This window comes from Saccostrea cucullata, unplaced genomic scaffold, assembly GCF_032062105.1.
Source record: "Saccostrea cucullata isolate Sc308-1 unplaced genomic scaffold, CSIRO_AGI_Scuc_v1 ctg427, whole genome shotgun sequence".
NCBI lineage: Eukaryota > Metazoa > Mollusca > Bivalvia > Ostreida > Ostreidae > Saccostrea > Saccostrea cuccullata.
Genome location: NW_026927029.1, coordinates 28,611 through 45,031, shown reverse-complemented (window position 1 = coordinate 45,031; position 16,421 = coordinate 28,611). Strand labels below are relative to the sequence as shown.

At 33.5% G+C, this 16,421-nt stretch overlaps 2 protein-coding genes across 2 annotated transcripts; one reads left to right on the top strand and one right to left on the bottom strand.

Moving 5' to 3' along the window:
• Positions 1–4,074: 4,074 nt before the first annotated feature.
• Positions 4,075–11,808, top strand: LOC134273310 (ATP-dependent DNA helicase RecQ-like). The gene is made up of 4 exons (XM_062755505.1): positions 4,075–4,378; positions 5,049–5,208; positions 5,588–6,131; positions 11,298–11,808. The coding sequence occupies exons 1-4, from the start codon at positions 4,075–4,077 to the stop codon at positions 11,706–11,708; spliced, it is 1,419 nt and encodes a 472-aa protein (XP_062611489.1). The 3' UTR covers positions 11,709–11,808.
• Positions 11,809–14,059: 2,251 nt separating this feature from the next.
• On the bottom strand, positions 14,060–14,984 carry LOC134273299 (uncharacterized). The gene is made up of 2 exons (XM_062755488.1): positions 14,269–14,984; positions 14,060–14,119 (listed from the first exon to the last, which is right to left on the bottom strand). Exons 1-2 carry the CDS (start codon positions 14,779–14,781, stop codon positions 14,060–14,062), a joined length of 573 nt encoding a protein of 190 aa, XP_062611472.1. The 5' UTR covers positions 14,782–14,984.
• Between the last annotated feature and the right edge of the window lie 1,437 nt (positions 14,985–16,421).

Here is a 16,421-nt window from a genome sequence, read left to right as displayed (position 1 = left end):
CCATATTGGACCCGCTTCAGATTTTTAAATGTTAATATCTAGAGTTAGGATTTATGAATGTTCAAACAAATTATATAGTTAGCATTATAAGAACGGTTTCTATTAACATTCCAAAAATAAATGAAAAATATTGAAAAACAAAAAAGTTAGAAAATACGGACTTTTTAAATTCGCTTCCGCTAGCGACCGGAAGTACTAACGACACACGAAAAGGTGATTTCACATATCTAAAAGTCATCATCTATTATCTCTAACAAGTCTCCAGTTTATATCTTAGACCGTTTTCGTAAAAAAGGGGGGACAAAAATCCATTTTAAAATCAGAAAACTGTCAATAACTTGGAACCGAAGGTGAGTATTCCAAATTTTCCTTCTGATGAACAAAGTTCATATAATGACGCATAATTCCTGAAAGTTTCATAGAAAACCACCGAACAGTTTTCGAGAAATCGCCTGCACAAAATTTTGGGGAAAAAAATAATAATAATAATAATAATAACTAGAAACGATCTCGTTGCAAGCAACGAGTAGGTCTTCCGTCCGATTCCGAAAAATAACCCATAAAATCGAGCTGAAAATGGATTAAACATATTTTGGACACACTGGTAATTAAAACGGGTCACTAGCGTGTAAATCCAATACGCTTATCGATTACGCTATTTGAACAACTACTCTTACTTCACTTGTATGTACATATAATTCTGCAACAGTTAATCTGTCTTGGAATTATGAAAGAAGGGTCACTATTCATAATTTCGCGCCAAACGCAACGAGTAAATCTTAGCGAATTTCTCTTGGAATGTTCATGGTCCTTCGGATGAGACGGTATAGACCGAGGCCCCGTATCACAGCAGGTGTGGCAGGATAAAGATCCCTCCCTGCTCAATGGCCCTGAGTGCCGAGCATAGGCCTAAATTTGCAGCCCTTCACCGCCAATGGTGCCGTCTCCATATCAGTGAAATATTCTGGAGAGGGACGTTAAACAGTATACAATCAATCAATCAATCGTATATAGGCAAATAACACTAAAGCAGTGAAACAGCTATGAATGGTTAATTTTTCAATTTTCAATCACGAAAGTTGACTATTCCGATTACTTACACTTTCATGAAAAAGGTGGTAATTTTCACCGAAAAAATGCCTCGATCCCCTTACGAGGGTCAAGAAATAAGATTCCATTATGTTCAATAATTTGCATTGAGAAAATTAAATGTTTATATAGGTCAATTAAACAGTCTTTGAAAAATTGTTATCTTTAAAAATAAAATATTTTCTTATTGTAACAGTTGTCCTTCCTATTGATTTAATATGACACAAGTGTGCATTAGAAAACAGTAGTCACGTTTTTTACTTACTACATTCTTGAAAAACTATTTATTATAACTATGATTTAAGCTATGTGTTACCGTGATGCAAAACAAAAGATACAGATATTGTACTTCATTTGCACATTAACTCTTTTCTATTTCTACTTTGAGAAACAACCAAAACCAATTAAAGAAGACTTGTAAGTAGACCTTGGATAGTAAATGTAGTTTGACACCGAATTGCAACGAACCTACGACGTGACAATCCAAGTATCCCTACACATTTCATTGCTCCTTATGTTACTTTCGTTCAAGCAAACGCTCGGCTGCCTCTGTAAACCCCTATTGCGAAATGTCGGAATTGACAGAGACCGCCGCCATTAAGATCCCGCTTCAGACTTTTGAATGTTAATATCTCGGGTTCGAATTCATCAATTTACAAACAAATTATATATTCAGCCTAATGAGAAATGTTTTTATCAACCATACAAATATGATTTGAAAATATTGAAAAACAAAAAAGTTCAAAAATTTGACTTTTTTCTTTGCATGCCGTTACGACAGGAAGTAGAGACGACGTACAAAAGATCGCGTCTTCGATAGTACTTATCACGATCTATAATCCCTGAAAGTTTCACAGTGATATCTTTTACCGTTCTTTAGATAATCCGCGAACAAGATGTCAATTTAAAATCAGAAAATTGTCCGTAACTTGGCACCAGAGAGGAATTTCCAAAAAATTTCCAGGATATAATAACTGCAGATAGCAACACATTGTTCCAGCAAATTTCATAAAAATCAATCCAGTAGTCTTCGAGAAATCACGCGCACAAAATTTGATGGTCAGAAAAATAATAATTATAACGAGCTCAAGCGAGCTTCAACGCCTTTTGCGCTGGAAAGATATAGACTCAAAAAAGCAATTTACCAATCCTTCCTCTATCTTCACTGAAAATTTCAATTCAATATCTTCATTCGTTTTTTAGTGATTGCCCGGACAAGCTGACCCTCTTAAAATCAGTAAATCGTCCATATCTCACGACCGGAAGTGACGACGTACTTATAAAAAATTTCCAATAAGGTTCAGACCAATATCTATCAGATCTGAAAGTTTCGTGAAAATCGACCCAGCCGTTTCCGAGAACTGGCTTGCACAAAAATCGGTAAGAAAAAAAATAATAATAATAATAATAGGGAAAAAGAAACCGAACGAAAACAATAAGGTCTTCCGTTGGAAACGGAAGACCTTAATAAGAAACAGTAGAATCACTAGAAGGTCTTCCGTGAAGACGGAAGACCTTAATAATAATAAGAAACAGTAGAATCACTATAAGGTCTTCCGTGAAGACGGAAGACCTTAATAATTCCGTGAAGACAGAAGACCTTAATAATAATAATAATAATAAGAAACAGAGTAAAAACAATATCGGTTGGGAAAGAATATATGATATCAGGAGATATTGAACAAAGGGAGAGTATTCAATTTAGTATAAGTAATTAATTTTTCTGGGAAGTCTTGAAAATGAAAATCAGATCCTTAACAATAGAATATTCTTCCATAAGGTCCAAAAAACAAAAACTAGAGAGGAAAAAATTAGAAAAAGAAATCTTAGATTTGGAAGAAAAAGTCAATATTTCAGGAAAAGAAGAAGATATTTTGATACTTGAAGAAAAAAAACAAACTTTACAAAATTCTAGGTCGAACTATATAGAGGCTTTAATGTTACGCTCAAAAGCTACCTGGTATGAAATGGGTGAAAAAAATTCTGAATACTTTTGTAAATTAGAAAGAAGAAATTATGTAAATAAAACAATATCTGAATTAATTAACTCAGATGGTAATCATATTGCAGACCGGTCTGCCATTCTGGATGAACAAAGGTCTTTTTTCTCAAACTTGTACAAAAGTAAAAAGGATAATAATAATAACTAGATGAGATCTCGTTGCAAGCAACGAGTAGGTCTTCCGTTGAATTTCTCGATAAGATGAGATGTGATTTTGACTGAGATATTTGTTTAAAGAGAATGACATTGAGTTTTCCCTAGTTATAAAGTTAAAGTTTCTCATTTTTATCACGATATTCTGAACTTCTTTTGTTTGATAAGGCTTATGAGAATACTCCCCCTTTTCGAGACATAAAGGATAAAAAATATAGCATTTTGGTCCCTTGCGACCCCTAATTACGTTAAATATGATAAAAATATTATCATAATTTGTTGCAAATCGTTAAGATGAATACTTTTGCCCCAGTAATGTATAAAAAAAATATTGATCATTACAGTTATAGATAAAAGAATATTGGCCCCTCTGAGCCCCTAATTTGAGGGTTCAGCCCCTTTTTCTTGATATCAAATGAAAGGTCTTGTGATTTTGAAGATTTTTTGTTCAACAATTATTCAGAGATTTCTATTCGTTGTGGAGACATGCTAAATGGAAATATTTAGGGGCCACTCCTACAAGTCCTTAATGGGGCCGTTTTACAAAAATTCAAAGTGTGCATATTGTTTAAAACATTATTCTGACCATCTTTTGTTCAATATTACTTATCAAAATATCCCCCTTTTCGAGATATAAAGCGTCAACGATGTGACATTCTGGCCCCTTGCAGTCTGACTAAAGCCAGCCCCTACTATATCACTTCGTTAGTAGGGTCTGAAGAACTCTCATAAGGGTCAATCTCTGAGTGAACTTTGAGTCTGCATATTCATAAGAAAATATTGACCAATCAGATAACACGTATTAGAAAACGGTCGGTATTAGAATGAAAATGGCGGATTATCAACGTGCTTTCCATGTCGTCTTGAAAGAAACAAAAATAAACAGTCTTAAAGAAAAACAAGTCGAAATATTGGAGACTATTCTGAATAATAACAATTGCCTCGCTATTTTACCTACCGGGTATGGAAAATCTCTCCCATATCAACTTTATTTACCAGTAATTCGGGCTCTTGGTGATGATTGGAGTAAAAAGAAGAACAGCAAAGTCATAGTTTGTTGCCCATTAACGTCCATAATGGAGGACCAAGTGAATAAATTGAAACAAACAACACTTGTTTCTGCAGAATATTTAGGTATGTTTTTAATTAATTAATTAAAAGTACTTAGCAGGGTTTGACACTAACTTTACAAGACTGAAAATGTGATTTCATTTAATAGTTTTATTTTCTCAATTCGACCAATGACCCAAGATAACCTACATTTTACTATTTATGTACATGTAAATGCATGCAGTGACGGATCCGGGGGGGGGGGGGCGCTCCCCCCAAAACCTGATTTAATAAATCTTATGTATTGACATAAAAAGTCCCATCTAAATCCGCCTGTGCCAATGGCATGGAACAGTCATTTACTAGACTGGGTTGGTCGGACATATCTTAGTGTCAAAGTACAGTTTACAAGTGAAGGTTTTTTTTGTTTGTCTGTTTGCATTTGATTTGATGTCATGTGCAAAAGTTTAGCATCCATTGCCAAAATGGGTTATGACAGCCCATTTGGGATCTAATATTCCTAATGGGATGTAAATTTAAATTGTTAAATAAATGATTTTTTTTTCCAAAAAAGAAGGTAAATCTGCATTGAATTTTGTCACAATGGATATATATTTTTTGAAGATTTAACAAGAATTACAAATCACCTTACACTCACAGAATATTATACATTTTCTAGGATCATTAACTTACCTCAATGAATTTTAGCACTACAGGTAGGCATATTAAATCCTTTCAATAAATATTTTATTAGGTAGTTCTCCTGAAGCTGATTCTGCAATATCAAATTGTGATGTGGATCTTATTTATGGGTCACCAGAGTTGCTCGTTGGAAATGTGCAAAGGAGGGAAATCATTCAGAAACTTGATGTCAGTCTTATTGTTATTGATGAATTCCATACTATTGCCACATGGTATGTTTTTTATGAAGTGTGATTATGTGTAAAATAAAGATGAATTTAAAGACTGTGTGGTATCAATCATATTTTAGAAGAAAATTAAATACATTTTTTGAAAAACTTGCACTACGAAAAAGATTGTTTAATATTATATTACATTTAACAATAAGGACAGATTATACGAACAAATTTTTGTCAAAGAATTTGAAAATAACAACTTGTTTCATGTTAGAAAAGCTCACTTGGGCCTTTGGCTCAGGTGAGCTAAAAATATAATTATTCCAATCCAGGCATCCTTTTTTTGTTTGTATCATCTGTCCTTAAATGTGCCTATGTAAATAAACGACAAAGAAACTTAAAATATATTACAAAGAGAGAATTGGATTATTTTCAGGGGAGGAATGGGAAATGAAGAGGAAGCTTTTCGGAAATGGTTTCGGCACTTAGGAGAATTGCGCTCCATGTTTCCAAATGCTGTATTATTAGCATTAAGTGCTACCTGCACAAAAATTATTGAAAAAAGAGTGCTTAATGTATTGGGTATTGATAAAAAAACTATAAAATCTATTAGACTGTCACCAAATAAGGAAAATATTAAATTCATTGTCAACAAGATTCCAAATTCTATGGAATCCGCTATGTTTTGGGTTATGGAAGCTTTAAATAACCTGAAAGTTAAGTTTCCAAGGTGTATTATTTACTGCAACACAATCAAAGATGTCTCATTGATGTATAACTTTCTAACCAGTGAAATTCCTGATAGTGCTAACTTTGTGGAAATGTTTCATTCCGAAACTCCATCCCACTGCAAATCAGAAATAATAGACAAACTTTGTAATGACAACTCCCTTCGAATAGTAATAGCAACTAATGCCCTTGGCATGGGTATTGACATTAAAAACTGCAACAGTGTGATAATTTATGGACCCCCAGTAAATGTTGATTTATTTATCATATGTACTAGGAACACGTGCTTTTGTTTATTATGTGCTAATAATAGCGACAGTAGCTATTGGTCAGTATTTAAAGGTCGATACCTGTAGAACGGGTGAACAGGTATTCACTTTAATCACGATTTTAACTCATTCGAAGGCTTTGCTTTGCGACATTCAGACGTACACTTCCTAATGACAAAAATTGTACGGAGACGGGCCCATCCCTGTTTGGAAAGTCGATTCTATACAACCAGTCTACAAATTTTATATGGCATTGCATTCGACAAAGACATCTATTCTCTTCAAACATTCAGTTTACCATCGAAAATACAGAGACGGTTCATTAAACACAGTTCTCGTGGTGAAGTATCCAGAATAGCGCATGCAGACCGAGAATCCTCAAACCTTAGATACGTACATGTATACCTGAAGTTATGATTTTCACGGCTCAACAAAAGACGAGAAGTCCAGCATTCGTTACATCAACAGTCAAAGGAGATTTCACAGTCATAAACAGAGTAAAAAAAGGCCATTGAAGCGGAAGATAAGTTTTTAAAAATAATGTTTTCAGTTTTTGGTGATAATTAAGGTTCAAGTTCAAGAACGCGGCATTAATTTATCCCCCGTTTATTATTGTAAAAATAAAAGTACATAATGAAAGTAAACACAGACAAGATACCTTTTCGATAAGTTATTTCACCTATGTCTATCTTCTTAGAATTTTCCACTGCTCATCGGAAGACAAAGGTCCAGAATCGCCTGAACAGTTCAACAGATTTTACATCCATAAGCAGAGAGTACATAATGGTCATTGAAGTAAAAGATAAGTATTTTCGATAATACTTAAGTTATTTATAATGAAAACGTTTTGAATACAATTGAATTCAAGTCACTTTATTACGTGAAACATTTTATTGTATACAATATAAATTTATAACTTGTAAACAGTAAAGCATAACGCAGGTATTTTTTCTTTTTAACAGTCAGCATAATAATTATACAATCAGTATCATGATGATGGAGAATATACAAACCATTTTTTAATTGTTTATAGGGCAGTATGACATTCATTTAAACGAACAGAATATGTACCACTTCGATAAATGATTTCGCTTATGATTATGAGAGGGTAGCTAGAATCTACAGCAGGCTTCGATATACTGTATGAATGCATTTGTACATATGTACATGTATGCTTATTTAACAAACCCTTAAAGACTGATTTGGATTTGATATCTCAACTAAGTTAAATTAGGTCGGGAGATTATAATTCAGCTTAATTTTTACAGATTCTCTTTGCAACACACTCAGCTTCACATGGAAAACAACAAACTCTAGATAAAACCTCTAGATATAAGATAGATGTATTTTAAATACTATCAATCAAAAATACAAAAGCCTATTGCTTGTAAATGAAATCATTTCATTTTCTCGTTATTAAATGAAAGATAGAAGGGAAAAGCTCTGGATTAATTTTATCTCTTTGAAATTTTTTAAAAAGCTTTCAAACAGTTAAGAAATTTTATTTTATATTGTTGACTTTCTTTTCTGGTCTAATGATAAATATCCGAGTATACTATATATTTCAGTAAAATATTATAATGAGGTTATATGGAATACGATTGATTGTGTTCAGGTTTTCACAGTCAAATTTTGATTCAACTGTGAACGTATTGATATTTATAATTAGCCATATCATATTGTTTTGGACACGACTTGAACAAACTAGATTTCACTCATCAGCACTACGACGCAAATAAAATTTAATTTGCAGTTTGTTTTCAAAAGATATGCGATATTTGAAAACAAGTAAACGTCGGTTGAAGTTGTTACGTGTCGAGGAGCTTTTTGATTTAGCTTAGTGTATAGATAGCAGTCTAAGTTTTCAAGAACACACAAGCATAAAATTGTATATATAATTTTTTTTTTTGGAATACCAGAACGTCTTAAATAGGAATATCTTAACTATTATTATTTTAGGTTTTATTTTGAAATAATCGTAATGAATTATAAATTTTGAATGAGGGACGTTTTTATATCCCTGTATTTGAATCTATATTGAACATTGAACGGTTGTGATTATAATTTATCTGTGTTACTTTGTATATATGATACTGCTTCGTTAAAAATTAGAAAATCGGATGTACATGGAAATGCCGCTCTAAAGGCTCAAGACCCTGTATTTGTATCTACATTGAACATTGAACGGTTGTGATTATACTTTATCTGTGTTAAATATAATACTGCTTCGTTTAAAATTAGAAAATCAGATGTACATGGAAATGCCGCTTTAAAGGCGTAAGAAATTTAAAATGTTATAAAAATAATATCCATGCACACTGTCGCAGAATATAAAATGAATAGTGATCTAAAAGTCGTTAAATAATTACATGTGAAAAATTCTTTATATAGTATAATGGAAAAACAGTACTTAATTGTATTTCGTAATAGAAGTTTATAAAATAGTTATATTTTTGCACAGTTATGAAGTTTTGGTTTTACTGCACATGAAGATTCAGTATATAAGATACATTTAATGCACAGTGATCTTTTTAGTAATCCTGGTGCTTAGTATGCCTCATTTAGTAGATTTATAATTATGTTCTTGGTGCATAGCACGTTGCAGCCAGTGAAGTTAGTAAGTTGATGTTGCTGCGTATGTGACGCAAGTAGAGTTTTCAGGGTGTGTCTGGTGTACAGCACGATGCATCCAGTGGAAGTCCTGGTGCATAGCACGTTGCAGCCAGTGGAAGTCCCGGTGCATAGCACATTATAGCCAGTGAAAGTCCTGGTGCATAGCATGTTGCAGCCAGTGGAAGTCCTGGTGCATAGCATGTTGTAGCCAGTGGAAATCTTGGTGCATAGCATGTTGCAGTCAGTGGAAGTCCTGGTGCATAGCATGTTGCAGCCAGTAGAAGTCCTGGTGCATAGCATGTTGTAGCCAGTGGAAGTCCTGGTGCGTATTGACGCAGCCAGTGTAGTTCTAAACATTTTTCTGGTGTGTAGCACGTCGTAGCTTGTTAAAGTCTGGTCGAATAGTATGTTGTCAGTGATGTAATCATGATGATTTCTTGTGCACGGAATGATGCAGCCAGCAAATAATTTACAGCGATACAAATTTGATATACATGTATTCTAAAAGGATTGTTGCAAATTTTAATTGATTTACAGAACTTATTTACTTTCGGCAAGCAAATTGAAGGAAAATGCTTTACGGCGAAAATTATGATGATTACTTAAGATAAACAATCGTCATTTGTTTTGTTTGGAATGTAAAGATGTTTTATTTAAAATTCCTAAATGTATAGGAGAAATACATGTTTGCGTTCAGTCTAGCAAATGGTAAAATCAAAGTCTACACCCAAAAAGAATAAGACATAAGTTGTATGGTTCTATATACTTAAAAGAATATACTGAAGTTTTTTTTTTTTGAACGGTCAATTTTAATAGGCAATTAAGTGAATTGAAGGAAAATACAACTGTATTAACAGCGCATATTATGATGATTTACATCTGATAACATCTGTCATGTCTGAAAAATGAAATCTTAAAGACTTATACTTTTATGAAAGAAATATATCTATGCGTTGAAATCTTGCTAATGGTGAAATCCATATCAATAATATAAAACACTATATAAGATATGATTTGTTTAGTTTCTTATGTTTGATAGCTTAAGATGGATGATTGAGTTAATTGAACGAATAATGTTTGGAGATTCGATTTTATTTTATGATACTTATTCTTTATCATTTATAGAAATAACAAAACGGACCTGAACAAAGTGAGTACGATCTAGTTTTTTATTTCCAGTATCAGCGTCAAAACTATGGTTGCTTTGTTGCAAAAGTTTGTTTAAAAAGGATCATTGTTCCAAACATATATTCAACACAAGAATCGGATAAACATTTTGAATGCTTTATATTTATTTGGACAAATATAGTTAAGATTGCATACCTAGTTTTACTTAAAAATAGATAAATAAATAAAGTTTCCACCAGAAATTGTTAAACACACGTATGATCAAGAAAGTGCAATAAAGATCAACATTTACAAAAATGTTTAGCAAAGATTCCTTATATAAATGAACATTAATTTTAACTGTTTCTTGAGCTTGTAGAAAAACCAGAGCCCTCTTTCTTTATGTTCGAAATATTGGCAAGCAAGCGCTTCCATTTCCTACGTAGACAAGTGTTCTTGTTTTGATTGTAAATAATTTATGTTCGTTTGAGTGAAACGAATTAGAACATAAATTTATTTATCATATGTACTAGGAACACGTGCTTTTGTTTATTATGTGCTAATAATAGCGACAGTAGCTATTGGTCAGTATTTAAAGGTCGATACCTGTAGAACGGGTGAACAGGTATTCACTTTAATCACGATTTTAACTCATTCGAAGGCTTTGCTTTGCGACATTCACACCCACCCACCCACCCTCTTACTTCAACCCTTTACTAGTATTTTGTTTAATAAAGAAAGTAATTGTTTTCATTTCAAGAAAATTAAAAGTTTTGTACACAACAGATTAATTGTCAAAGATGGGAAACAATTTGCTTAGTCGCTCTAGATAATTTTATGTAAAATTTGATATAAATGTAAGATTGTTGTGTAAGGGTACATATTAACTACATATAGTCGAAATGTGTTTACAGATAGTTCTAACTTGTATTCATTTTGCATAGGTTTTACTTAAACTAGTCGATTAATTGTACATTATAATATATGATACGTACGTAAGTTTGTGAGAATGAGTCCGCCATTCATTTTGTTTACCTCGCAATTGCTGCGGACTTACAGGTTTCCATAGTTTTTTCAACATAAATCGATGTTGTTTTTTATCTATGGTTTTTCCTGGGCGGCGAGGGAAGCATAATTGTGTTCATACATGCATTATATTACGTTATAAAAAATAGCACATTTAATCAGCGAAGTGAGGACATATAAAAGCATTGTGTTAAAAATGCATTTTGTACTGTTATGTGTGATTAATTATATTTTTGATATATTGTAGAAGGAAGGTAGAGAATCGGTACCATTGAAGACTTGTTTTTTGTAAATGTATACGTCTAATAAATATTGGCAAGCAAGCGCTTCCATTTCCTACGTAGACAAGTGTTCTTGTTTTGATTGTAAATAATTTATGTTCGTTTGAGTGAAACGAATTAGAACATAACAGACCTTGTTCAAGAGATGGGACGAATAGGTAGAGATGGGTTACCATCTGTAGCAGTTGTGTTGTATAATTCCTACCAATGTAAACTTTTAGATACAGAGGTTAAGACTTTTTTACGAACAGATGTTTGCAGGCGACAAACCCTTATGGAAAATTTCCATTCCGGTGCTGAAATGGAAACAGTGAAAAAGTCTTTAAATCAACACCACTGTTGTGACATTTGTTCTAAATTGTGTACCTGTGGACAATGTATTTCATTACCAATTGAAAAACTTTTGAATTGTTTCACCTCAGAGGACCAAGCTGAAGATGGAAATAACAGTAGTGACAGTGAAACAATTTCATACTTTTATGAATCAAACTCTGAACAATTTTTTAACTTTTCAGATAATGATGATTGCTAATAAATTTATATTAAACATTTTTCATGTTAATGAATTTTATTATGATATACATTGAAATTTAAATTACAATTAATTTAGAGTGTATCTTTGTCTCATTTAATGTTTTTATCAAGTTCAATTCTCTCCATTTAACAAAAATTTAATTCACAAGAATGCAGTTTTTCTTAGATATGTTTGTTTCTCAAGCGACAGAAGGGCAATGTTGGTAAATGTCTAAAAATCATTGTTGGAAGTTTTTTGTATGCATCTACGAATGGATTTCTGGGACAAACAATAGTTCGACAAGTCAATGTTCTACCTGGTATTTCAGTGAAAGCAGAAATTTCAATTAATTCATTTGCTGCTTTCAAAACATCTTTCTTGTAACTTGGGTGTTTATGAAATCCTTTCCTGCTTTTGATTTCATTTATCATGTCAATTTGTTTGATGGCATCTATGAGATGAGGATATTCCTTGGAATGCTTAAGTATGCTTGTTTTGGTTTGATGTCCACTGCATGCCTGCTTTGTGTCTCTGTTTAAGAGCTCCACATATTCATCCAATGCCATGTTGTTGTTGACACCACCACTTAGGTTTACAAATCTGTTAGTTATTAATTGTTCTTGTTTGTTTGGTGGTAGTGTGCCAGAGACCAACGCAGTCAAATGTATGCTACCTATAAGATACTTGGTTTTGTTGGTTTTGTTATAGATCGGTAATTCGTACTTGGCACTCCTTACAGATCGGTGACCGTCACCCATATCCACTGCGGTGTCTAAGTTCTTGTGAAGGGCACCTAATTTAAACAAATGAACAACATATTCGTAAAGTTCATCTTTGTTTTCAGTCTTTTTACTAATTTTAGGAGAGGAGTCAACATACCCATGCATTCGAGATTCATGAGTCTTCAAGCTCTCGATAAAAGCATAACTTCTGTCACAGTTGTGGCACTGAAATCGATTTTCAACAGCAGTGTTGATCCAGTAGTTTTCATCATGGTGCTCATCTTCGAAAACATTTCTCAATTCTTCTACTAAATCAGTATTTTCAAAGAACCATTTTTTCACTATTTTTTCACTCACTTCATTAATCCAGGAAATTTTTTCTTCAGAGCTACTCAGATCTGGCACAGGTATTTTCTCCTCTGTGCTATTAAGTCCAAATTCACCCAGGAACAGCACATAACACATTGCATCAAATATGGTATATAGTAGTAACTTGTGAGCTCTGTAGGAATTTTTGACTTCACCTTTCACATTCCTGGCATTTAGAAAATTTCTGAAGTATGCAAACGTTCCTCTGTCTCCAGATGAAGCACTTTTGTATGTCAAGGTGCATATCGCCTACAATGGAATGCCATAAATCATATACCTTTAATGTAGCTGCAGAAAAAGACCGGTGAGCTACAGTGCTAACCAATGAAAAAAGTGTATGTTTATTGCAGACAAAAAGTTGTTTTTAGTTCTGGATTAATTCTGTCAAATTCTTTCCTCAATTGTGAAAAAGATAGATTTAAAAACATTTCTTTCTCCTAAACGAAGTATTCTCGTAATTGACATCTGCACAAAGTGCATACGATCGAATTAAATAAACATGATAAAGAATATGTTAGAAACACATGGGTAGAAATAATATTTTAAGATGACAATTGAGAAATAAATCGAGAAACAGCATACTTTTTTGTGCGCAATTAATACCGGTATACATTTTTTTCAATGGGTGGCATGGTAGCAAACCAGTCTGTCAATATTATTTTTTGGAGAGAGCAACAGTTCTGCAGTTAACTTGAATGAAACATAAGAGGCACATGGGCCACATCATTCACTGAGCATATGGCTTTAAACTCAGGTGACCTAATGATGTTATAAAACACAACATTGAAAATAAATATTGGTGATAAGAAATCTAAAACATCTATTGAACAAGAGGCCCATGGGCCACATCACTCACCTGACAAACTTTGGCCATGCTGTTCTTTATCAGATTTCCCCCCTTTGTAATAGCAATTGTGACCAAACCCTATCACCAGGGGTAATGATTTGGACAATTTAGAATCTATACTACCCCAAGATTCACATAAGTTTATTTTTTCTGGCCCAATGATTTTTGAGAAGATTTTTTTAATGACCCCACCCTATTTTTGTATTTTCTTGATTATCTCCCCATGGAAAGGGACTTGGCCCTTGATTTTAACTATTTTAATTTCCCTTTACCCAAGGATGCTTTGTACCAAGTTTGGTAAAAATCGGTTCTGTGGTTCTTGAGAAGAAGTTGAAAATGTGAAAAGTTTACAGACGGAACAGATGACGGACAACAGGTGATCAGAAAAGCTCACTGAAAGCTCAGGTGAGCTAAAAATACATATACAGACATTAGAATCTGTTTGGTTTACAGCAACATTTACATTTGTTAAAGTTAATAGTTCTCTGCATCTGTGAATAGAAATTTTCAAATGAAAAATAGTTTTAAGATGGTAATTAATTAAGCTAGTGTTCAACTAAATGTCAACTGAAATGAAATGATACGGGGAGTGAAAATAAATTATAGGCTAATAGTATGTAAATGTGCTAAAAATTGTTACCTCACACCGCTGTGGGACTTCCTTATTCCCGATCTCACAAAAGGGGGTCAATTTAACAGGCGAGATATACGACACTGTGACAAGGGATTTTGCCCGACGACTGGCGTCTCCAGGTGGGTCTGGGCTCCGAAGCATTCTTTTGGTGATGGATTTCCGTCTAGGAGATGGTAGTGACAATACATGATTTCTATATACCTGATCTAAGCTTTGTCTAAGTTTATGTTTTGCTGCATTATTTTTCTCCTCTGTTTTGATTATACTTTCGACCGACCTCCAGCACTTTCTACAGATGCCTGCGTTAGTGCAACTTTCGAGGCCGAGGTCGAGTGAAGTTTCCGTTACTTTTTTTATGCACTCTTCTCTCTCCTTATTTAATCGTAACTTAGTGTCATAAAATTTGTGAATATTCTCTTTTCCGTCTGCTGTTTTTTCAATAAGTACAAAGGAAAAGCCACAAATAATGCACATATCTCCCAAAAGACATGTTTTCCTCGGCGTCATGGACTGCGCCATTTTCTTTATTTTGCGTTTGTAACTCCTCGGTACATTACGTTTATCGAAGGTAAACCCAGTGAGTTCCGACTAACCAGCCATTAACCAGGCAAGAATTCGGAAACCGCGATTTCATTGGCTAACAGAAAGTTCACTCAGAGATTGACCCTTATGAGAGTTCTTCAGACCCTACTAACGAAGTGATATAGTAGGGGCTGTCTTTAGTCAGACTGGGCCCCTTGTGACCCCTAATTATGTAACATATTTTCAAATTATTATCATATATTGTTGCAAATCGTTAAGATAAATACTTTAGCTTCGGTAATGTATAAGAAAATATTGATCATTAGAGAGTTATATATAAAAAACTTTTGGCCCCTCTGAGCCCCTAATTTGAGGGGTCAGCCCCTTTTTCTTGATATCAAATGAAAGGTCTTGGGATTTAAAAGATTTTTAGTTCAACACTTATTCAGAGATTTCTATTCGTTGAGGAGATATGCTAAATGGAAATATTTAGGGGCCTTCCTACAAGTCCTTAATGGGGCCGTTTTACAAAAATTCAAAGTATGCATATTGTTTAAAACATTATTCTGACAATCTTTTGTTCAATATTGCTTATCAAAATATTCCCTCTTTTCAAGATATGAAGCGTCAAAGATTTATATTCTGGCCCCTTGTGACCCCTTAATACGCAAGATATGCTTAAAAGTTGAAAATATGTTGTTGCAAAATGGTCTAAAATTAATAAAAATCGAAAAATCGAGCAGAAAAAGTGATAAAATTTTTTGGACACACGGGGGATCGAACACGGGTCGCCCGCGTGACAATCCAACGCGCTTACCATTCGGCCATCGGGATCGCCGCTTCGCGTTTTCAAATGCAAATATCTCGAGATTGGCTTTTTCGATTTTCAAACAAATTACATATTTGGCTTCTGCTAAATGATCTCTATTCAATTCTAAAACAAAAATATTAAAAAAGAAAAGTTGAAAAATTACATTCTTTAAATACGCTTCCGGTTTCGACCGGAAGTATTGACGTCGCACGAAAAGGCGATTCTGCAACGCTATAAGTCATGAACTATCATCTCCAATTAATCTTCAGTTCATATCTAAAGCAGTTTTCGCTACTAAATCAAGACAAAATTGCATTTTAAAATCAGAAAATTGTCCATATCTCACGACCAGAAGTGACGTCATCGACGAAAAAAATTTCCAATAAGATTCAGATCAGTACCTATCAGATGTTAAAGTTTCATGAGAATCGGTCCAGTAGTTTACGAGAAATCGAGTGCACAAAATCGGTAATAATAATAATAATAATAATAATAATAGGGAAAAAGAAACCGAAGAATAACAAGAAGGTCTTCCGTTGGAGACGGAAGACCTTAATGACACATTTTTGTGTGAAAATATCTTTTTACAACATAATGTCAAATTATCGGATGAACAAAGGGACAACTGTGAAGGTTTTTTGAAACTTCAAGAATGCACAACAACATTAAAAAATATGAAAAACAAAAAATCCCCAGGATCGGATGGGTTTACAGTGGAATTTTACAAGTTTTTCTGGAAAGATATAGGTATTTTTGTTTTGAAATCTTTAAATGAAGGGTATATAACTGGAAAACTTTCACAGTTTCAATCTCAGGGGGTAATTAC

Excerpts from the sequence above, each read along its gene's own strand:
- LOC134273310 (XM_062755505.1), top strand. The coding sequence starts at position 4,075 with ATGGCGGATTATCAACGTGCTTTCCATGTCGTCTTGAAAGAAACAAAA. Across the intron at positions 5,209-5,587 it reads TTCCATACTATTGCCACATG|GGGAGGAATGGGAAATGAAG; the intron begins GTATGTTTTTTA and ends GATTATTTTCAG. Across the intron at positions 6,132-11,297 it reads TTTATGGACCCCCAGTAAAT|AACATAACAGACCTTGTTCA; the intron begins GTTGATTTATTT and ends GAAACGAATTAG.
- LOC134273299 (XM_062755488.1), bottom strand. The coding sequence starts at position 14,781 with ATGGCGCAGTCCATGACGCCGAGGAAAACATGTCTTTTGGGAGATATG. Across the intron at positions 14,120-14,268 it reads AAGTCCCACAGCGGTGTGAG|ATGCAGAGAACTATTAACTT; the intron begins GTAACAATTTTT and ends TTCTATTCACAG.